The 20,816-nt window shown below is 36.3% G+C and overlaps 2 protein-coding genes across 7 annotated transcripts; one reads left to right on the top strand and one right to left on the bottom strand.

Moving 5' to 3' along the window:
- The first annotated feature begins 514 nt into the window (after positions 1–514).
- Positions 515–3,261, top strand: LOC137810889 (B3 domain-containing protein Os06g0112300). 6 transcript variants are annotated; one of them, XM_068612378.2, is made up of 4 exons: positions 515–582; positions 663–710; positions 2,027–2,184; positions 2,702–3,261. In XM_068612378.2, exons 2-4 carry the CDS (start codon positions 683–685, stop codon positions 3,014–3,016), a joined length of 501 nt encoding a protein of 166 aa, XP_068468479.1. In that variant the 5' UTR covers positions 515–582; positions 663–682; the 3' UTR covers positions 3,017–3,261. The 6 variants fall into 6 exon arrangements, with proteins under 6 accessions (XP_068468479.1, XP_068468478.1, XP_090154475.1 ...); XM_068612377.2 differs by having other exon boundaries at positions 521–577; XM_090298349.1 differs by having other exon boundaries at positions 521–577; positions 2,027–2,109.
- A 415-nt stretch (positions 3,262–3,676) lies between these two features.
- Positions 3,677–8,982, bottom strand: DRT111 (D111/G-patch domain-containing protein). The gene is made up of 2 exons (XM_068612376.1): positions 7,908–8,982; positions 3,677–4,184 (listed from the first exon to the last, which is right to left on the bottom strand). The coding sequence occupies exons 1-2, from the start codon at positions 8,721–8,723 to the stop codon at positions 3,888–3,890; spliced, it is 1,113 nt and encodes a 370-aa protein (XP_068468477.1). The 5' UTR covers positions 8,724–8,982; the 3' UTR covers positions 3,677–3,887.
- Between the last annotated feature and the right edge of the window lie 11,834 nt (positions 8,983–20,816).

The following is a 20,816-nucleotide window of genomic DNA, read 5'->3' on the forward strand; positions in this document are numbered from 1 at the left end:
GATAGTATGACACATATGATTACTAGTTTAAAAAATCAAATTTTCATCCAAACATAAATATAAATAATCACGAGACAACATTGTTTAAACAAGATATTTGTATATAACAACACTTGAATAATTTTGTGACTTAAAAAAGAATTAATACACCCACAAACATAATGTATAAAAATTTCACATTTGATTAAAGACAACAATAACCTCAACCATATTCTCAAGTTTCTTTCTATTGTGTAGCTTTTCATTTTAATTACATTTTTGTTATTTTAATATAATTGGTTTTCCCTACTTTTAAAAAAATAAAATTTTAATTAGTCAAATTTTGACTTACTTTTCCAAACTGACCTGGATAAAAAGATAAATAGAGGGCAAAATTCGATTCCAAAATTCAAATTTTGAACACGAAGATAAAGTTGACATACATATTTTTTGTTATTTTTTTTTAAAAAAAGTATACTTCTTAAATTTTTTGATAAAAAAAGGTATATATAGGAGAAAATTTGTAAAACATATTACCTCACTGTAATGCAGAAGATTTTGACGTCACTTGAGGCAGAGGCTTCAACTGGGTTCAAGAGTTGGGTAGTTTTGAGGCCACCATCTTCGCTTTTGCTTCCTTCGTTTTGCCACCTTATACACTTTCATTTCTTTCAATTTTTCAGGTCATAGTAGCTGCTCCACAATGTCTTCTCGCAGATCAAATGGAAGAGGTGATCTTGCTACTGCTTTTATGCCTTATCTTCTTCTCATCACAATATTCATGCAATGCACTTTTTCCCCTATTTTCACAATCCAACAAAACAAAGTGCATGCCGGCCAACAAAAGCATTCTGATTATTTCAACTTTTAGTAGTGCATCTGCATGAGTTGTGTTATTCATTACTGTGTAAATCTGAAACCCAAAGATGGAACTCTGTTTATTGGGGATGCTCATGAGAAATTGCGTTCAAGTTGTAATTTTAAATAGGAGAAATTACTCAATTTTCCCTAAATTATTTTAGAACTTTTAATATCTTTAAATTTAATTACTGACTAAATGGTTACAAAAGAAATTGATTTACTGTAAATTTGTAACCCTTTGAACCAGCTAAAAAAATTAACAATGGTTTTAAAAAGGTTATATTACTCAATATGTCCATGAACTATTTTTGAATTTTCAATGGGTCTTTAAATTATTATTTTTTTAACTAGGTTCCTGATAAAGAAATCTGTTTTGGTCGAGTCCCTAAAATTTCTAAAGCCACCACAAATTATCAGTTTGTGGCAATTTTAAGACAAAAAAAAGTAATCCAAGGACCTATTTTTAAGGGACATAATTAGAAAAATAAGTAATTTAGGATTTTATTAATTAATTCATAGATAGCTCATGGTCTTACAGATTAATTTAACCTTGCAAAAATTTTAGGAATTTAATTTAATAAATTATATGATTAATAGCCCAATTAAGAAAATAGTTTAGACTTTGGAGACTTATTTATAAAATTCTCAGATAGTTCCGAATACACTCAATAAGTTCACATTTTAAATATAGAATATCTCAATGTGTATGTAAAATATACAGATATTCCTTGAAAGGTTTTTGGGTTTATGCTGTGGCTATAGTATTATCATGTCCTTTAATATAATGTCATAAACTTCCTTTGTAAAGCAAAATTTGATCTCTGAGTCTTGCACTAAGTGAGGGGCTCTGCGGAGTTAACCTTATAAGAAAGAAAACTTGAAGGAAAATGAAATTAATGTCTCAAACTAAAACTATAATTTATACATGAGCTAAAAATCAGATTATTGACTTGGCTTATTAGCAGTAATCCATTTCAAATTGTTTTCCTTCTATGATTACTGAACTTACTGTTTCATATCAATTTTGCAAACTTGAGAGTTCATCATTCTTTTGTATTAGCCAACCAACATTTTGAAAAAATAAACAATGTTTGAGAGGTGATTCTGGAAACCATTTATATTACATGCATCAATCTTATTTATCTAGATATATGAAAGATTTGCAGACTAAGTTTTCTTTATGCAGTAGCTAGTGGCAGAGTTGCATTGGAAAAGGAAGTCCCCTTACCACAGCTGCCAGATCATACAACAAATTTGCAATGGGATGAGGTTAAACCACTTTCAGGAAAACCATACAGTCATAATATTCTTTCACCTACAAATCTCTGTCCCCGTTATTATATGGTAATTTGGCACTTGGTTTTATAGACCTCATATCCCATTTGGTTCATTTTAGTGCGAAAGATAAAAGAGATATAGAAGTCAATTGACTATAATGTTGTCTAATAGCACTCTTTCTTCCTACTTCTACCAGTGGAGTTGAATTTAAGATCATGGATTAGAGACCAGCAGGGATGTATGTTTGTGTACATCAACATAAAGGCAAAACAGATTAAACAAATGAAAAAGGGGACAAGCGTGACTTCAATTCTAATGTTTTTTTGTTGATGCATCATTATGTCTTAGTCTTGATCATGGCCACTGATTTTACCACATTTGGTTTAATGGTAGGAAACGTTGGAGTTGAATTTGTTGTTTCATAAAGGTCTATTTTCTGTATCACGCAGAAAATTTATTTATTTACTATGTCTTGAGACATCATGCACACATTGAAACACAAGACTATTAATATTTTATACTCTTCTTTCACACATTTTACATGGGATAATCATTTTAAATATTTTTATTTGTTTGTATATAGTGGCTTGCGTCCAACTTACGGTTAGAACTTCCTTCTTGTGAGGTCCCCACCATACTCACCTATATGGGCAAGAGCTGGGACATGGTGTATTGTGGACAAAACAAACAGCAGGTTTTTAATGTCGCAGGATGGAAAAAGTTTGCTGTTGAAAATTGTTTGAGGATTGGAGATGCATGCATTTTTGATCTCATGGAAAGCAGTGACAAGAAAATAATCTTTGAAGTTCAGATTCTTAGAGGTGACATTCCATCCGAAATTCTTGAAAATGAAATGATCACGGGTCAGAGTCGGGAAATGCCAATTGTCCTTAACTAGTATTTTTTAACCATCTAATGCATTTTATTTTCCTTTTCATTCTGAGATGGTTAAGGACTTGAGGGTTATTGGATATCTTTTCTTGTGAGAGTAGGTGAGTGAATGGAATTAGTTGCTGCCGCAAATTGTTACGAGTAGTAAAGTTGTGCTATGTTCCGTTTCTAAATACAACTTGAATTTTATTATGGTCAGAGTCACAAATTAGTACTTTCTGGGCAAACATTGAATGCTATTTTTTTGCTTTACTCTGGGTTGTGTTCCTTGTTAGATTATGTTATTGTTTATGGGTAGAGATCGGACAATCGCTTTTCCCTTTCAAATAAACTCTCAATGTCTCTATTATAAGCTGATTTGATCATTATACACTATATTTGGATAAACATTTTGTGTCCCAGACGCACATTTATGTCAAACTAAAGTTGTTTTTGGTAGAATTAAAATAATAACAACAATAATGACTGTCTCAAATCAAAGTTACTTGTCTTTAAAAGCATGTTAAACGACAAAAGAAATTCAGTTAAACTAATCTTTTAAACCATAAATCACTTTATATATAACTTAATCAAGATCACTTAAAAGTCAATTTTAAAACATTGTACCCGTACTAATGTTCATTCAATGCTACCTTAATCTCCAATCAATATTAAAGAACTTCGAATGTAGAGCAACAACATTAGCACTAGTAAGGAACTTTCAATGTTCTTGTGATCATAGTAATTACCTGAGCGACAATCCTTTGTCACTATTACAAACACATGGACCAAGACTAAGCTTCAGACAATGCTCAACTATCATGTAATTAAGATAAACCTCGATTTCAAGTCTTCAGTGCATTTCACTAAGGACCTTACAAAAATAACGCGCTGTTCTTTCAGGTGAAGCCAGGAATTTCTCCAGGCATTGGAGCTAACTCATTCTTGCTAAACTTCTCCTCGTCATAAAACGAGGCACGCACCACTCTTCCCCCAAAATATCGACCATCGAGGTCAATAAGCGCTTTAGTTGTTTCTTCGGATCTCTCAAATTGCACAAATATTCTTACAGCTTCATTAGTGGGGAAATTTGGTTCTGTTATCTCAAATATCAGAACTCGTGTTACAGTTCCATACTTGGCACATTCTGATCCTACCTCATCTTCCAGCTCGTCGTCTACCTCACCAGGACCCACCTTCAACAAGAAAACACGCATTAGTGAGTCATCTACGATCAATTAAACTGCAACAATGCCACATCGGATGACTTATGCAATCATTATTAAGATTTTCATGGCATAGATTAACTGGTAAGGCATCACACAGTATGCAAATGCATACTTGAAAGGGAATTATTAGGTTAATATTCTTTATAGGTGTAGGAGAAGAAAATAAAAATGCAAATGAATTAAATTATTTTAAAAAGTTAATACAACTTATGTACTTAATTTATACAAACTTTCTCTTCTAACTTGTGTAAAAGACAAGGTGCTGAGTAGATTTAAACAACGGACGGGTGGAAGCTCAATTCAATGTACCTTCTTATTTTGTTCTCTTATTAATAAAAATTCGTGGAAAATTTTATCCAAATTTTATCCAAGTATAATTTCAGGATACAAACACACCACCTAGGGTCTCTTGTGAACACACGAACTCGTGAAGGAAATCATAACTATTGTATCCACTAAAATTCAATGTAAAAAGATATCAACTTTTGGAATTGGAAAGCTCTTCAGTACATATGTTTGCATCACAGTTTTTTTACGCTGGCTTTTGTAACTATTATTTATTTCCTTCTCCGCACAGACTTCAAAGAAGACGTCTGTTGATCATTGTCAACAAAAACATGATCATATAAACACATCAATCTGATTTGTTACCCTTTAGTGATCAAATCCTAGGACTTTGTAATGTGCAAAGGAGGAAACAAATGATGCACACGAATATGTTTTAAAATCCAGTGTCCAGACAGTCTACAGCATATACAAACTGTGTGCGAAACGAGTCCAGAAATACTGTATCAAACATTACAGTACATGCACAAAGTAAAAATGACTTAGTTAAAAATCAAGATCATAACCTAAACTTTCCAAAAGAAACAGAACTTATTACTCCTTTACCATGGAAGTTAAAGGGATTAACTGATGGAAGAAGGCCAAGCTAAGACCCAAGTTCAGGTCCAACTACTAGGTCCATGGCAAGGAAGATACAAAAAGACGACTCTGCTACTGATGGCAGAGAAACCTTCCTATACATGTTCAAAATGCCATAAACCTAGTATAGAATTGTAGAGTAGAATTTATTTTCTTGTCAAAAGTAGAATAGGAATTTTACTTGTAATTTTTTCTTAATTGTAATTAGGGTCGGATTTAGGCATCTAAAAACCAACCTAGGTTAAATTAGGGCTTCTAGAAGACTCCTAATTAACCTAGGCAAGTCATTTAGACCTAAATGAGTCACATGAAGCACACCTTGTGTCATCACTTTCTCTTTCATACATTCATTCCTTATATTTTTTTCTTGTATTCATCCACCTACCTCATCCAGTGGTATAAGACTATTATTCATTTTCATCTCTTCTACACTTATTTAGTTCTTCTTAACTTTTGTTCACACTTCTCAACATTCACTACCATAAAACATTTATGACCCTACAACACCCAGGAGGATAACTTTAATGAGTTTGAAAGTCACTTTACCATCCCAAATTATAAAACATATATTCATCCACCCAACTAGAGCCTAAATGTGAAAGATGGACCCAAGATACATAAACCATGCAACTTGTTTATAATGTCATCCCCTATTTACAACTTTAAATATTAAGTTGCATCTTAATGAACTTTTGTTCCATACACGTTCTCTTTTATATACTTAACTAAAACCCTACACTTCACATTGCTAGGCTTTACTCCACCACTCAAATTTAGAGTGTACCCCTTCTCTAGTCTTATCAACTAAAAACATATCATGCACAAGAAGCATGTGAAACACCAGGTAGAAACACGTTTTGCACAATACTACACTTCTATTTCAAGCATGTCCTCTGTATTCCTAAAACCTCAAGTAAAGCCTTATATCATCATAGTTGGCTGCAAGCAATTACAGATTAAATGTCTGCCCCACATTCTAAAGCACAACCAATAACAGCAAATTGTCAATGGTTTTTATAGTTGACGTAGCTATGTCGGTCTCCATAGGCTGTATTGACCATTTGAAGTCTCACATAGCATCCAAGTACAGTACACAAATCTATGGCAATGGCTACAGAAAAGCATTTTTCTCTAGTTTCAAAGAAAGCCTCAATTTGATTCTTCCTCGCCATGGCTTCTAATTTGATCCAGCATTGACCTCTTTATTACCTTGACAAAAAGAATGTCTTCCATGTAATTTATAGGAGGAAGTTTACACTGGAGAAACCTCCTAGTTTTGTTGTTTGGGGAAAATCTCAATGGGCTCATAAATCCTTGTTACAGACCCAAAAGCAGTGCCCTTGAGTTTGGTTAGTCTGCTTTAAAACGTTATTCAAGAATTTGGCATGACTCATGTTAATGTTGTTAATTTGGTTTTCTATCCGCATCAATCCCCTATCAATGAATCAACCTTATTTATATGGATGCATAAACATCATAAGAAGCATACTTTCTATACCTTCAAGTTTAGCAATTATTGGTATAGCATTTGCATGCCAAATCTCAAAAACATCACCAGAAATACTAAAGTTAGGACAATTAATATGGACATGATTATCAAGCTAGAATGCTAACTCAGACTTGGATGAGTTTACATGCCCATGATGACACAACTGTATAAACTCAGTTGCAGAATCCTATTTGAACAAGCTTGAGTCAACTCACACAAACTCGTTTGAACTCAGTCAATCTCATGAGTTCAGTAACGAGCTCACAAGCTCATTAGGGTAAAATTATTTTACTCAAAACAACAGTTATTGATGTCATTATTTGAGTCTCAAAACACAAAAAACGAACATTAAGGCTTGTTCTCAGTCTACTCGTACACAAGTTTATTTTGATTTGCTATGGTTGATTTCCTCTGCATGGGGGTCTCTCAGCTCAAACAGAACTGCAAACTGCTTACAGCCCTGTTTTTTGTTTCTCTATGTTGTCTATATTTTATATGTTTGAGAAAGGCTGAAATTCTGAGAGCATTAATTTCAAGTTTCAACATTTTAAATTTCAGGAATTGGCAGTATATTTTGGATTTATCTTGCAATGTCTATGGTATAATAATTTTAGGAATTGGGAGTATATTTCAGAATGATTTATGAATTTTATATTGAGTAAACTACTGCAAGTATACAGTCAAGGCCTCCATGAATTTACTCAAGTTTGACAACCTATAAAATGTATACAAGTGAAACACAATTTCTATATGATAAAGGAAGCTGATCAGCAGAATGAAAACCTAATAAAAAGCTTGACGCATTCATTGTAAAGTTAAATAATAGAAGCACTGAAAACCATAGCTCATATCATTAAATCCATCACTCATCACGATTATTAAAACCACATCCATCACTGACCAAGCCAAGACATCACAAGGCCTCATCGCGTGCAAAATAACAAATTAACCCGTAATAATTTTTAACGGAAACTCCACATCAGGCAGACCAAAATATACGATATCACAAGCAACAAAAATGCGAAAATTACATCCTATCTGAAGTTAACACAAGACGGTTAATCTAAGGCAGCAACATCCAAAGGAATTGACCAAAATCAAGAAGAGAATCAGCCATAACACAAGCTCACTAGTTACCTCATAAAACACAATCCTGACTGAGAAACTTTCAACATCACTAAAGATCAATATCCAAAAGCACTCGAATGAATTCAACACAATTACACAAACAAGCACTTATCATATCAAAACGCACCCAATAAACAGATGTAACATACCATATTCCTAAGCAGCAGCACCTTGGTAGGCACTCCATTGATGTTAACACTCTTCACTTTCTTGCTGTTATCACTAGCATTCACAATAACCCCAGCTCTTCTATCCGTTTTCTTTGCCATCAAAGGAGTGGTAATCCCCTGCTCCTGCTTCCCAAGTCCCTGCCCCTCCTTCCACCCCATCTTCGCCATCATCCTCTGCGCCGCCGTCATCTGCCCACCCGCCCCCACTCCCAACCCTCCTGTCTCAGACTTCCCAATGCTAAACCCGTCCGAATTCGCCGTCGGCGGCGGTGACGGCGATCTCGGCACGGCCCCACTCATTACGGCGCGTCTCCTCCACGCCTCTTCGCCGGAAACATTCAACCTCGACTCATTGTACTCCCTATCTCGCTCTCGTTCCTTCTCGCGCTCCCTCTCTTCGTCCTCCTCCTCCTGGCGGCGGCGTTCGAGCTCGCGCAGCATCTCGGCCTCACGGGCCTTGCGCTTGCGGTCGCGGCGGTACTCCTCATAGTCGTTGGGCCGGGCCGGGTCGTACTCCTCGAGAACGGTGGACTGGACGCCGACGAGAGCGGGTTGGAGGGCTTCGTCGGGAGGCGGAGCGGGCGTGGGGGAAAGAAGGGCCTTAGGGTTGGCAACAACGGGCTTGGGCTTGGGCTGAGTTCGGAGGAGGGTTTGGGGAGGCGCGAAGAGTGAGGCGGGCTTGCGGAGCGTGGCAGGGGCCATCTTGGTGCTGGAAGACCAGACATTGGGAGTGGCTTTGTTGTCTTCCTCCGCAGACGAAGGTGGAGGAAGGTCTCCGTACAAACCACCCAACATTTGAATATTGAAAATTGAAACCAGACAACAATGGATTCGTCGATTCTACTATCAATTCAGAAGGGGAAACCAGAAAAGATAGATAAAAGGGGACAATGAATAGTGGTGTGGGCTTAGATTAGGGATTGGCTCATGACACCAACACCGAACAAGGCACAACACCCGCGGCCGAATACTGGTAGCCGTTGAGTCAGCTCCGTGGCCTCAATGAGTCGATGGGTCTCGGTCGCGCACTCGATCTTGTCGCGGCACAGTCATTTATATATTTATATATATAGTAACTTTAGTAGTTAAATAAAGTACAGTATTGTGAAAATAAAATATGTTTTCAGTTTTCTTGTTGGAGTATATTGATAATATTATTTTTTTACTTTTTTAAGAAAAATGATAATTGTTTTTATTGGAAATGTGTTTGGTATCTTTTTTGCAAATGAATGTTTGGTTGGTCTCTAAATAGAGAAGGAAGTTCACCTAAACAAGATTTTTTTTTATGCTAGTAAAAATACAAAATATAATAATATGTGTGACAAAGAATAGTGTATAGATGTATTGAATGAGATAAAATGTACTTGTTGAAAAATTTGTATTTATAAGCCCTTCGGATAGTGGCTCTCAGGTTGACTTTATGATAGTCATTATGACCTATAGGTAGCAGCTCAACCATTATAACCTATTAAATTGGTCGTTCAACTCATTATTGACATTTATGGTAATTAGAGCCTGGTTATAGAATATCGATAATCACTTCGAGCTAATGACATTCCCGACTTTATGATGGGTAGGTACACAAGTCCCCAAACTCGGAAGTCGAGGTGATACCCAGGTGGATTAGACTGAGGTATGAACGAGCTGCCACACTGCCGAACTCGAAGTTGATACCCGTGAGTCTAGTGGTTACTGGGAGAGGTGTTCCTCTTGAGAAGTCGGGCAGGTTGTTCCCACGATTCCACTTTGAAATAACAAGGAAAAATAAAGGTAATTTATATTGTGATAACGCATCATTACGACGACAGTTACTATCACGTCTCTTCAGTTTCCCCTTAATTATTTCCTTCTCGAATCATCTTTTAACACCTTTTGAGTTGACACTAGTTTTCCGCGCTTATGGTTTTTACCTTTTGCTTTTTCCTATTCTAATTCATGTTTCCTTTTTCCTTCATTGCCATTTTCTTCTTCGAAGGGTTTCGTTCCTCTGCCTTGGTTTACTTCAGCTTCTTGCTTTTCCACATTAGGTACATTTTCATGGCCTTTTCATCTACGCCTTATAATTCCCATGTTGTTGATATCCCCGTTATTCTCCCTTAAGATATTGTTCCCATTGATAATGAGTCATCCTCGAGTCAAATTGTATCTAACTGTTTATCAGAAGGAGTTCCTTCAAACCCAACCTTCGTCCGCCATTGTTATAAGAGAACCTGAGGGAAAAAAGTTAAAGCAAAAATGGCTCATAGTGAGACCTCTAGGAAACGTAAGGATAGGTTTTCCCCATCTCAAATTGTAACTATCTTTGGGTTTCCGATGAAATGCATGTGTACCCTTTCGATTTTACCTCACTTCGCCTTATTGAAGAGTTAATCAATGTTTATGATTTTTGCACTGCTAAGATGGAAAAATATGTTAAGGTAGAGGCATGTGATTTAGAGGATAGGGTTTATAAGAGTCATTCCCGTGATGGTCTGAGCTTCAAATATGTGTATGAGTAATTTTTCAAGGAAATGGGAGTCACATTCCCCCTAACCCCCTTTGAGTGTGGTATGTTGACCATCATGAACATAGCATCGAGCCAACTTCACCCTAATACTTGGTTTTTTCTGAAGTAGTTCCATCTTCTATGTGAATACCATCATATTTGTCCTACTGTAAATAAGTTTATGTACTTTTACCAGTTAAAGCATGACCCTTTGGGTTTCTCTTAAAGGTGCCCAACATGTTCCTCTCTTCATAGTTTACTCCTCATCTTTTAAGGGTTTTAAGAGCCTTTTATGAAGGTTATGAGTAATCAAGACCCTAGGAGGAGGATTTCCTACCATGTTGATGGTTTTGTCAAGTTTCTTTTATACTGGCAGAAATCGTATAACTTCGAGTCCAAAGTCGAGCACCTTATCGACGACAAGGAGAGGCTGGACATAACAATACTTAAGAGTCTTCCTCGACCTATTAACAGTCGGGGTCTCATAAGGATACCTACCACCGAGGACCCTGTTGCCTCCTTTCAGGGTAAGGTTCGCGCTTTGGGATCATGTTCCTTACCTTTTTTATTTTCTAATTATGTTTTTTTGTATGCAAAACTCATGGATAAGGGTTTTGGTTTTAAAGCACCCTAATCTCAAAAGGGGACTCCTTCCTTGGACAAGGGCATTCTGTTCAATTTCAACCTGTCCAAGAGGAGCAAAGTGGCCACCGAGAGGACCTCTGTGGGTGTTTCCAGTTCACCCTTGACTACAAAAAGCAACGCGGCCTTCCAACCCCGTTAAGGTCGTGATTTTGGAGTCCCCCGAATCTTCTACTCATGCTCCGGATTCTCCATCAAGAGTTTTGCCTCCACCTCCGCTGCCCAACATCCCTAGTGGTTCCTCCCTGATATGATTCCAATAGCAAAGAAGAGAATGATTCTTGACATTCTTAGGAATCAACTTGAGTTGGACAATAGTTAGGCACTTTTTCTTAGAATTGGATCAATGTTCTAAGTCAAGAACTCACCAAAACTAGCACCAAATCCAAACTCATATGGAAGTTCCACATATTGTCAAATTGAACCAACAAAAAGAGAGGAAAAAGCAAATGCACCGAATAGAAATGAATAAGAACAAAATTGAACCGATTAAAATGAATTAAAAGGCAAGAAAACTGAAAAGGAGTGCTAGAATTATAAAAGCACCGAACCAAAACATGGAAAAGAAGAAGAACAGCTGTTGGAAACAGAAATAGCTGAACCAAAACAAGAACAAAAGCTCAAAACATGAATATCAAAAGAGAAGGAAGGAAGGAGAGGAGAAAGCTCATGAAGATGGATGTATGGTTGGATGATCACGCCACTAGAAGGATGGATGCTCCTAGATGAGTGTGCAAGCCGCCACTTGAGGTAACCATGGAACCATCAAGATAAGACTAGAGAAGAAGGCTCAAAGCTCTCCAATGCTCTCTCAAAATTTGAGTATAGTTTCTCCAATTAAAATTCAAATTCGAATTGTACAAGCTAAGCACCTTTATTTATAGCCTAGAGGTGCTGAAAAATAGGTGGGAAAATTCAAATAAACTCATTTGAAATTCCCACAAAAAACAAGTCACATGGGAGGTGTGACATTTTTCTACTATGACACCTCCTAAAAACTACACCTACACACTCTCCTAAGTCACATGGACAATGTGACTTTATTTTACATTTTCACACTCCTTTATTTAATAACCACACCTCCTAAAACTATACAAGAGTATTTCAAAGCTTGGCCTTGCCCCTCATGGGATGGACTTGGGCTCTTTGGGCTTTGGCCTTCTTGGGCTTGGGCTTGGGCTTTGGGCTTGGGCCTCATCTTTATTTTATGTCTTCTTTTAATTTTGAGAAGACTAGAAGGAAGAACTTCAAATGTGAGGGTGGATGTCCTCTTCCTCCATTAATAAAAGCCTCCTTTATTAATCATTCTCTTCTTTGCTATTGGAATCACCTCATGTGGTATCACTCCCCGTCCTTTATGATAAGGAGCAAAGTCGGTCCTTTCGCAAGGTTGGACCATGTCTTCACTTCGACCCCTCATTCAAACTCGTTATGGCACGTCAATATGCAAGGTCACCACGTTCAGTGTTTCAGAGCTAACCAATTTTTAATTCCTTTTGATGTAGAACTTTTGAATAATGTTGGGCCGGTAGGCAGCATTGACTCGACTGTTTTAATGATGGCAAGATGCATGGCATCATGTATCACTGAGAGGGTGTCGTGGTTAATGATGGAGATCAAGCTCAAGAGGACATGAAGGCCAATCAACAAGATCAAGAAGAGGTAGAGGCACAAATGGAGGACGCCCATGGAGGTCAAAGCCCACCTCAAAGGATTACAAGAAGCATGTTCAAAGCTTTGGGAGCAAGGGGACATTTATTTTCTCTTTTTGTAATTTCTTTAGTTGAAGGTGCTTAGAGGGAAACATTAGAAACCTCTTTTGTTATAGCATCTTTTAGGCTTTAGTTAGGAGCTTTAGGAGGGGGGGTGTATTAGTAGATAGGTGTAGGAGTAGAATAGGAGGTGCCAAAGTGAAGGAAGAAGTCACACCTTCCTCATGCATGGTTTAGGCACCGGTTTTGAATAGGTTTAGGAGGGAATTTTGAATTCTCTTAGCTTTGTTTTTCAGCACCTTAGGCTATAAATAGAGGTGCTCTCTTTGTAAATTTCAGATTTGAATTTATCTAAAGAAACTATACTCAAAATTGGAGTGAGCATTGGAGAGCTTTTAAGCCTTCTTCTCTAGTCTTATCTTGAAGGATCCATGGTGTCCTCAAGTGGCGGCAACACTCTCATCTAGGAGCAACCACACTTCTAGTGGCGAGATCATTCATCATTCATCCATCTTCTTGAGCACTCTCTTCTCCTTCCTTTCTTCTCTTTCAATTGTTCATGTTGTCTTGTTTTCTTGAGTTTTTTTGGTTCGGTTCTTTGGTTTTTCCAGCAGCTGTTCTTGTTTTTCTTGTGTTTGGTTCGGTACCTTTCATTTTCCAACTTTCCTTTATAGTTTAGTTGCCTTTTACTTCATTTTGTTCGGTTCAAATGTGTTCTTAATTAATTCTATTCGGTGTTTTTTAGTTTTACCTCTTTTTGTTGGTTCAATTTGACAATATGAGGAACTTCCATGTGAGTTTGGATTTGGTGCTAGTTTTGGTGAGTTCTTGTTCATAGAACCTTGATCCAATTCTATGAAAAAGTGCCTAACATTTGTCCAACTCAAGTTGATTCCCAAGAATGTCAAGAATCATTCTCTTCTATGCTAGTGGAATCACATCATGTGGTATCATGAGTCTTAGGTTCATTCTTGTTAATTGTTGAGTTGTGTGCACTTTAATTTCAAGAGCTCTTTAATTTTTCTTGCAATTTAAGTTTCTGTTTTAGATTTTTACTTGAGTATTCTTGCTGTTTTTCTTTTATACCAAGTGTTTGTGAAAAGGTTTATGGCACTCATTCTTCTTATGAGTATGGTTGCTCTTTTGGAATGGCATTATCCTTCCTAGAGTTTACCTTAAGCTTCATTTCACTTGTTGTTAAATTTTGTGATGTGTCTTTTAATTTTGTAATCATGTCAAGTTTTGTCTTAGTCATGTTATTCCATAATTGTCATTACTTCTAGTAGTACTTTTATTGCTTTGATTGTTTCTTGCTTTGGTGTCATATAATTTTCTGAATTGATATTGATCCTTTGTGCATTTTCTGTTTTAGTTTGAGTTCATGCTTGTATTCTAGACCTATACAAGTTCCTTTTACACAATTTCCATTATGTCTTTGCTAGTTCATCTTACTGTTTTTTTATTCCTAATTAGGTTCCTCTGTTTTCTTACAAACGTGCTACTGTTTTCAATTTACTGCAATTAATTGGTTCACTGGAAAATTGTGAAAATTTGGATTTACATTCTTCAGAGTGTTAAAAAAGCAGAGCAAAAAGAAATACAAAAAAATTCCAAGTACACAAAAAATGATAAATAAAATACGAAAAGTGTACAAAACTGCCAGAAAAAATACGGTAATTCGGCAGCAATTTTGAAAAATTTATTTCTCTCAATTGGCTTACTGTTTTAACATGATTCCAGTGCCATTTTTGAGTTAAGACATTGAAGTTTCTGTGGTTAATTTTTCACATTCCAATTCGCTTTCAGTCGTTCCAGTTAAATCTGTAAACATAGCACAGTTTGCATACAACATTGTTCTCTTGTAGTTCTGTTTTTATTTTTGGAATCTACTCTAGTACTTTTCTCTAGGACTCTTTTGGTGTGCCTTCTTTCTTCATTGAGTTCTTTATTTTCTTGTTTGTCTTTCATTCCTTAATCTTTGAGTTTGTCTTACATATAGTATTCCTTTTGCAATTACCTTTCTTTGCTTATACCTTTTTTCTTGTTTGTCTTTATTATTTCTTTGGTATTGTGGTGGTTGCTCTTGAGATTGGTGTGCTTGCTTTGACATCTTTCATTTGAGGATTCCAAGGCCTCAAGATCAGATTGGTGCAAGAACATTATTTCTTTGAGAGTGACCTCTTTTTCTGCCTCATTTCACTTCGACAGTTTCATTGCCAAGCTCACTGTTTTTGCTAATTTTTAACTTGTTTGTTGTTTTTGTGTGTTTGCTGTTTTTAATTACAAATGGCTGGATTTTCAAGTGATGCATCCTACAAGCAGAATTCTCCTTCCAAAGCTTCAATCCTTGGTGAATTACATGAAGCTCAAAGAACAATTAGACGGTTGGAGGAGAAATTGCAAAAGTTGGAGGTGCAACAAACTAGACCATCTCCTTCAATCCATGATGAGCATCTTGCACATAGACCTTCAACAAGAGCATCTTCAAATGATTTTGGCCGTGAAGATGAGCATAGGAGAAGGAGAACTCCACCTCAAGTCCATGGACAAAGACATCATCATCAAGGGGAAAGAACTCACTACGGCAATGGCTTCTATCATGATGCAAAGTCTAGGCTTCCTTCGGTCAAGCTACCTTGTTTTAATGGCTCTAGTGATCCAAATGTATATTTAGATTGGGAGGCTAAGTGTGAACAAATTTTTGAGATCCAAGATGAGCATAAGCTTAAGCTAGCCACCCTAGAGTTTAGTGATTATGCCATGAAATGGTGGCATGGAATTGTAAAGGACATTATCTATCACAAGGGTCCTCCCGTGGACTCTTGGAACTCTTTGAAGGATCATATGCGCGCTAGGTTTGTGCCCCCACATTTTAGGAAAGACCTCATGTTGAGACTCCAACGGTTTCAACAAGGCACGCTAAATGTGGATGAATATTATAAGGAGCTTGAGACGCTTGTGCTTAAAATTGAATTAGAAGAAAGTGAAGAAGCCATGGTTGCTAGGTTTGTGAGTGGTCTTAGGAAGGATATTCAAGACATTGTTGAGTTACAAGAGTATTCATCATTGGGCTCTTTAGTTCATCTTGCAATGAAGGTGGAAGCCCAACTTGCTAAGAAAAACTCTTTTAAAAATGCTTCCAATGATGGATACTACTCCAAGTCTTGGAGAAACAAAACTTCTTTTTCTAAACATCCTTCCAAATATTCTTCTTTCAAACCCAAGGAATCTAAGCCATCTACTTCTAGGCCTAAATCTCCCACTAGAACGTCTAATACTAAATGCTTTAAATGTATGGGTTATGGTCATATTGCTGCAAATTGTCCTTCCAAACGAAGTACGTACATCAGTTAAGGTTGTCGAGTCCTCTGCCTAGATTAAAGAGCTCGAAGACCGAGCTTGAAAAAGTCCTTTTTTCAACTAAGAATAAAATGGAGGATTTAGAGGTCGAGAATGACTTACTCCAAATAGAGATGGCGACCGTGAGTGCTTTAGAGAAGGAGGCCAAGGAGAATCTCGGATGCTTACAAGGAGAACTTGAACAAAGCCAAGGTCTAGGGAATCCCTTAAGACTACGAATGTCGATTTGGTAGAATCCTCCCTGCTCAACTATATCAAAGGTTTCAAGAAGATAATGTGCCAAACTTTGCATTTCACACTACAAAAAATCGTGTAAAAAGTGACGGTTTTAATGTGACGATTATTAATAACCGCCACAAATTACAGTATAATACGTCATTTCACTAACCGCCACAATTATCTTTCAAAATATGTCATTTTCAACTGTCACAACTGTCCTTCAGAATAAAAACAAGTTTTCCTTCCCTCGTTATTCCCAATTGTTTTTGAAAATATTTTTTGTAACCGAAATTAGTTTATTCCTAATTATTTTTTAAAATTTGGTTTGACTATTGGGAAACGAAAGTTTTTTCCCTCTCTTCCCTCTCTTTGCATAAACAATCAAACCCTAACAAAGCTCTCCCTAAATGCTCAAACCTCTCTCTCTGCCTAAACACTCAAACCCTAATGAAGCCCTAATTGTGAAGCTCTACTTGCGAAGTTGTCGCCAAGTTGTACTCATGAAATCCTTTGTGCTTCACGAAATCCTTTCGCGATTATCTGAAATCGCCTCCATCGGCGCCTCCGCGGAAGGATTTTTTCATTATCCGAAAACGACTTCCACTTCTACACTTTTTTCATTTCAATCTAACCAAACCTATTTCATGTGGTGGCGCTGAAGGTAGTGGAAGGAGGGCAGAGTTCTGCGGCATTTGCAATTCCGCAAGGTAGCTTGTTCAGGTTTTTGTCATCATCTCGTTTCGTTGCTTGATTTCAATGTGAAATGTGGAACTGAGATGCTGGTTGGTTGCTCCCTTTCTACTTCTTTCGTCACATTCTTTCTGAGTTCGATTTGTCCAGTGTTCTCTGATTTGATTGGATTGGATTGTATGGTTTTCTTTTGTTGATTTTTGGGTCTTAGAGATTTCAGTTGTGGTGAATTTCATTTTGGTTTGCTGTCTTAATGGTTTGATAAATTAACTCTAGCAATTTGTAATTTGTGGAGCACGACTCTTCACTGAAGAAGATTACATAAGTAGAGTTGAATCTCTTCATTTATTTTTATCCATGAAAACTTATAAGAAACTTCAGTCAATGATTTTAATATATCTTCACTTTTAATATATCTTCAAATTTAAATTATGTTGTTGATTACTTCATTTTTATGTGCATATATGCCTAAACCTAAAAGGATCAAGAACTTGCTTAAGTCAGTTGCTGGTTCAGACAAATTTGTGGCCAACTATGTAAACATTAATGTTACGCCTTCTGCTACACATGACCAGCCAAGAACTACTTCCACAAGTCCATTTGGATCTCCACTACCACAAGCTTATCAATCTATTCATCAACAAACCTCACAACTTACACAACCACAAACTTCACAAGTTCCACAACCACAAACTGAATTTGAAAATCTTGAATCATCTGAATCTGTACTTCCACCAACTTCTAAATTTGCACCAGCACAACCAACTTTTGAGTCTAAACCTGAAAGAGTGCAACCAAGAAAAATCAAGGCAATCAAACCACTATTGGTTTGTTGATGCTATAGGTAAAATCTTTTATTTTTTTTCTTTACATGTAATAAGTTTCACTGCACATGAAATAATGTATTCGGATTTTTATAGAGGGGGAAGGAATTAGTCAAAAACTAAAGGTGAAGGTTAGGGATGCTCATAACTTACCTAACAGATTACGTGTGGTGGTGAACTATGATGACAATTTTCAACCAATTGGAGAAGCATCTGGTCTACTTGTTGGAGTTTGTGGTCACCTAGCAACAAATCATGTATTGTTCCCTATTAGTTTTGAAAAGTGGTCAACTTTGCCAGATACTTACAAGGATACAATGTGGGAGAGTGCACTAAAGGTAATATAACTTACATTGAAATAAATTTAATTTATTCAATACATTTGGACTAACTTCTTTTCTTTTTTTGAAGTCTCGATTTTGTTTCAAAGTAAATGAAGATTTGGCTAAAAGAGATGTTATGTTTTAAATTGGGAAATTGTGGAGGGAATACAAATGCAAGCTTTGGAATGAATTTTATGACCCACTTATGAGCAGAAGTGACCTCATCAAGAATGTTCCAGTTGGATTAAACATAGAACAATGGGTTGTTTTTCTTGATTATCGTTTGAGGTATTCTATAGTGGTATGGTAAACTCTGTTTTTTTTTTATTATTAATAACCTTACTTTAAGTTTACACAACACTGATTTCATTTTCACTTTGTAGAACATGTGTAATAGAAATAGAGATATAAGGAAGAGACAAATTATTCCACACACTGGTGGTGTTATGTCTTTGTCAAGAAGAAGAAATAATTTGGTATTTGTTTACTTATATTGTGCTCTCTATTTTAATATATTACAATTTCCACCACATTATACTTATATTATTATTGTTGAACATATAGAAAATTGAGACTGGTAAAAATATTGGACGAGCTGAAATGTGGAAGATCACACATAAGAGGAAAAATGGCACATCTGTGAATGATGATGCGCTGGAAATTGGGGTTAAGTGTTTGGACTGCTTTGATGATGATGTATTGATCATGATGATATACTGGACTGCTTTGATTATGATGTATTGATCATGATGATATACTGGACTGCTTTGATGATGATGTATTGATCATGATGATATACTGGACTGCTTTGATGATGATGTATTGATCATGATGATATACTGGACTGCTTTGATGATGATGTATTGATCATGATGATATATTGGACTGCTTTGATGATGATGTATTGATCATGATGATATATTGTACTACTTTGATGATGATGTATTGATCATGATGATATATTGGACTGCTTGCATACATCAAATCTTGCTCCTGAGTAAGCATCCTGATTACATGCAAATGCTCATGCTGTTTGGAATCTATGTTGTAGTTGTAGTTGTAGTTGAGAGTTCAACCATTTCATTATGTTTACTGCTGCCATAATATATTCTAATAAGCATATGTTGTTCTTTTGATTATTTTCAATTTTATCAGGAAAAATTTGATGAACTAATGTTGACAAATCCAAAAGGTGATTTAGATATATCTCCAGTAGATCCAATTGGTGTCATATTTGGTAAGGAGCATCCGGGTCGAGTTAGAGGGCTATCATATGGAGCTTGTCCCAACCTTGCTTTCAAAGGATCCACAACAAGGCTAAGTGGTATGAACCATGCTTCCTACATTAACTTAAAATTATTTATTTCAGACATCAAATAATGGAAGTGGTGCTCCATCACCTAATCAAGTAATAGGATCAAGTGCTGGAAGCAAAACTAATTAGGGATGTATGCACTTTTTATGTGTTTTAATTTTCAATTACATATAAAATTTTGAACATTATTATGTGTGCTTTAATTTTCAATGAAATAAATGGATGATTATAACTTTATACATTATTTTATTTTATTATGAAAATATATTATGTTTAGGTTAATTGTATAAAACAGATTATAAAAAAGTGGTGATTAAATTTTATTTATTCAAAATTAAAATTACGTCAGTTAAAAACCCCACTACTTACGTATATTATGACGTCAAAATCTTCTTCAATGAATGTAAATTGCGACAGTTATAACTGACACTACTTACATATAAAAACCGCCACTACTTACACTATGTTTAAAGTGGAGGGTGTTGCGGTGGGTAGCGTAAAACCGCCACATTAAACTTTGTGGCAGCCAGTTCTATGGCGGTTTGGGAAACCGCCACAAGCGTTTATTGTGGCGGTTATAAACGTCATTTTATACGAAAATAACCGCCACAATATACATTTTTTTTGCAGTGTCAGTCGATCGATCAATTTAAATAACTTTTATTTAAACAAAGATGTGGTGGATGGACATCTAGTTGATGACTAGTTTTTATACCCAGAACAATGTCCTTTTTGTAGTTACATCTGCACTTGTTATGAATATGGTTTATCCTTGTTCAGATCTTAGTTTTGTATACTTGATTGTATACTTGCATTGCTCGTGTTTGAACTTATATATTTGCTCGTATTTTTTGTACTTGTTCGAACTTATTTGTATGCTTAGTCGCATTTTGTTCATGGTTGAACTTGTTTTGTGTATTCGGTTGTTCTCGTTCATGTTTGAACTTATTCTTGTTGGCTTGTGCCTTAATCATTTTGTGCATGCTAAGTTATATGAATTGGATTGTAGTTCGTAATGAATGGCTTTATTTCGGAATGTGCCTTGTCAAAACCTCACTCGATATATCCCACTTAGCTCTTCAAGATTGTATGCCCCGTTTTGTAGGGTTTCTGTTATCCTGTAAGGGTTGTCCCAATTGGGTGCAAGTTTGCCCTCGGTTTTTCCTTTCTTACCTCGTCGACCCTCCTCCATATGAGGTATCCCTTGCGGAATGATTAACCTCCTCCCCGTGTGTTATATCAACAGGCTGCTTTAATTTTTGTGGCTTATTCCCAAACCCAAGCATTTTCCCTTATCTCATGTATGAGTTCTAGGTCG

This window comes from Phaseolus vulgaris, chromosome 2 (genome assembly GCF_051622355.1).
Source record: "Phaseolus vulgaris cultivar YP4 chromosome 2, ASM5162235v1, whole genome shotgun sequence".
NCBI lineage: Eukaryota > Viridiplantae > Streptophyta > Magnoliopsida > Fabales > Fabaceae > Phaseolus > Phaseolus vulgaris.

Coding starts and splice junctions, on each gene's coding strand:
- LOC137810889 (XM_068612377.2), top strand. CDS start 526: ATGCAGAAGATTTTGACGTCACTTGAGGCAGAGGCTTCAACTGGGTTC. Junction 578..662: donor GGCTTCAACTGGGTTCAAGA/GTTGGGTAGTTT, acceptor TCAATTTTTCAG/GTCATAGTAGCTGCTCCACA. Junction 2,185..2,701: donor TCTGTCCCCGTTATTATATG/GTAATTTGGCAC, acceptor GTTTGTATATAG/TGGCTTGCGTCCAACTTACG.
- DRT111 (XM_068612376.1), bottom strand. CDS start 8,723: ATGTTGGGTGGTTTGTACGGAGACCTTCCTCCACCTTCGTCTGCGGAG. Junction 4,185..7,907: donor TGCTGCTGCTTAGGAATATG/GTATGTTACATC, acceptor TTCTTGTTGAAG/GTGGGTCCTGGTGAGGTAGA.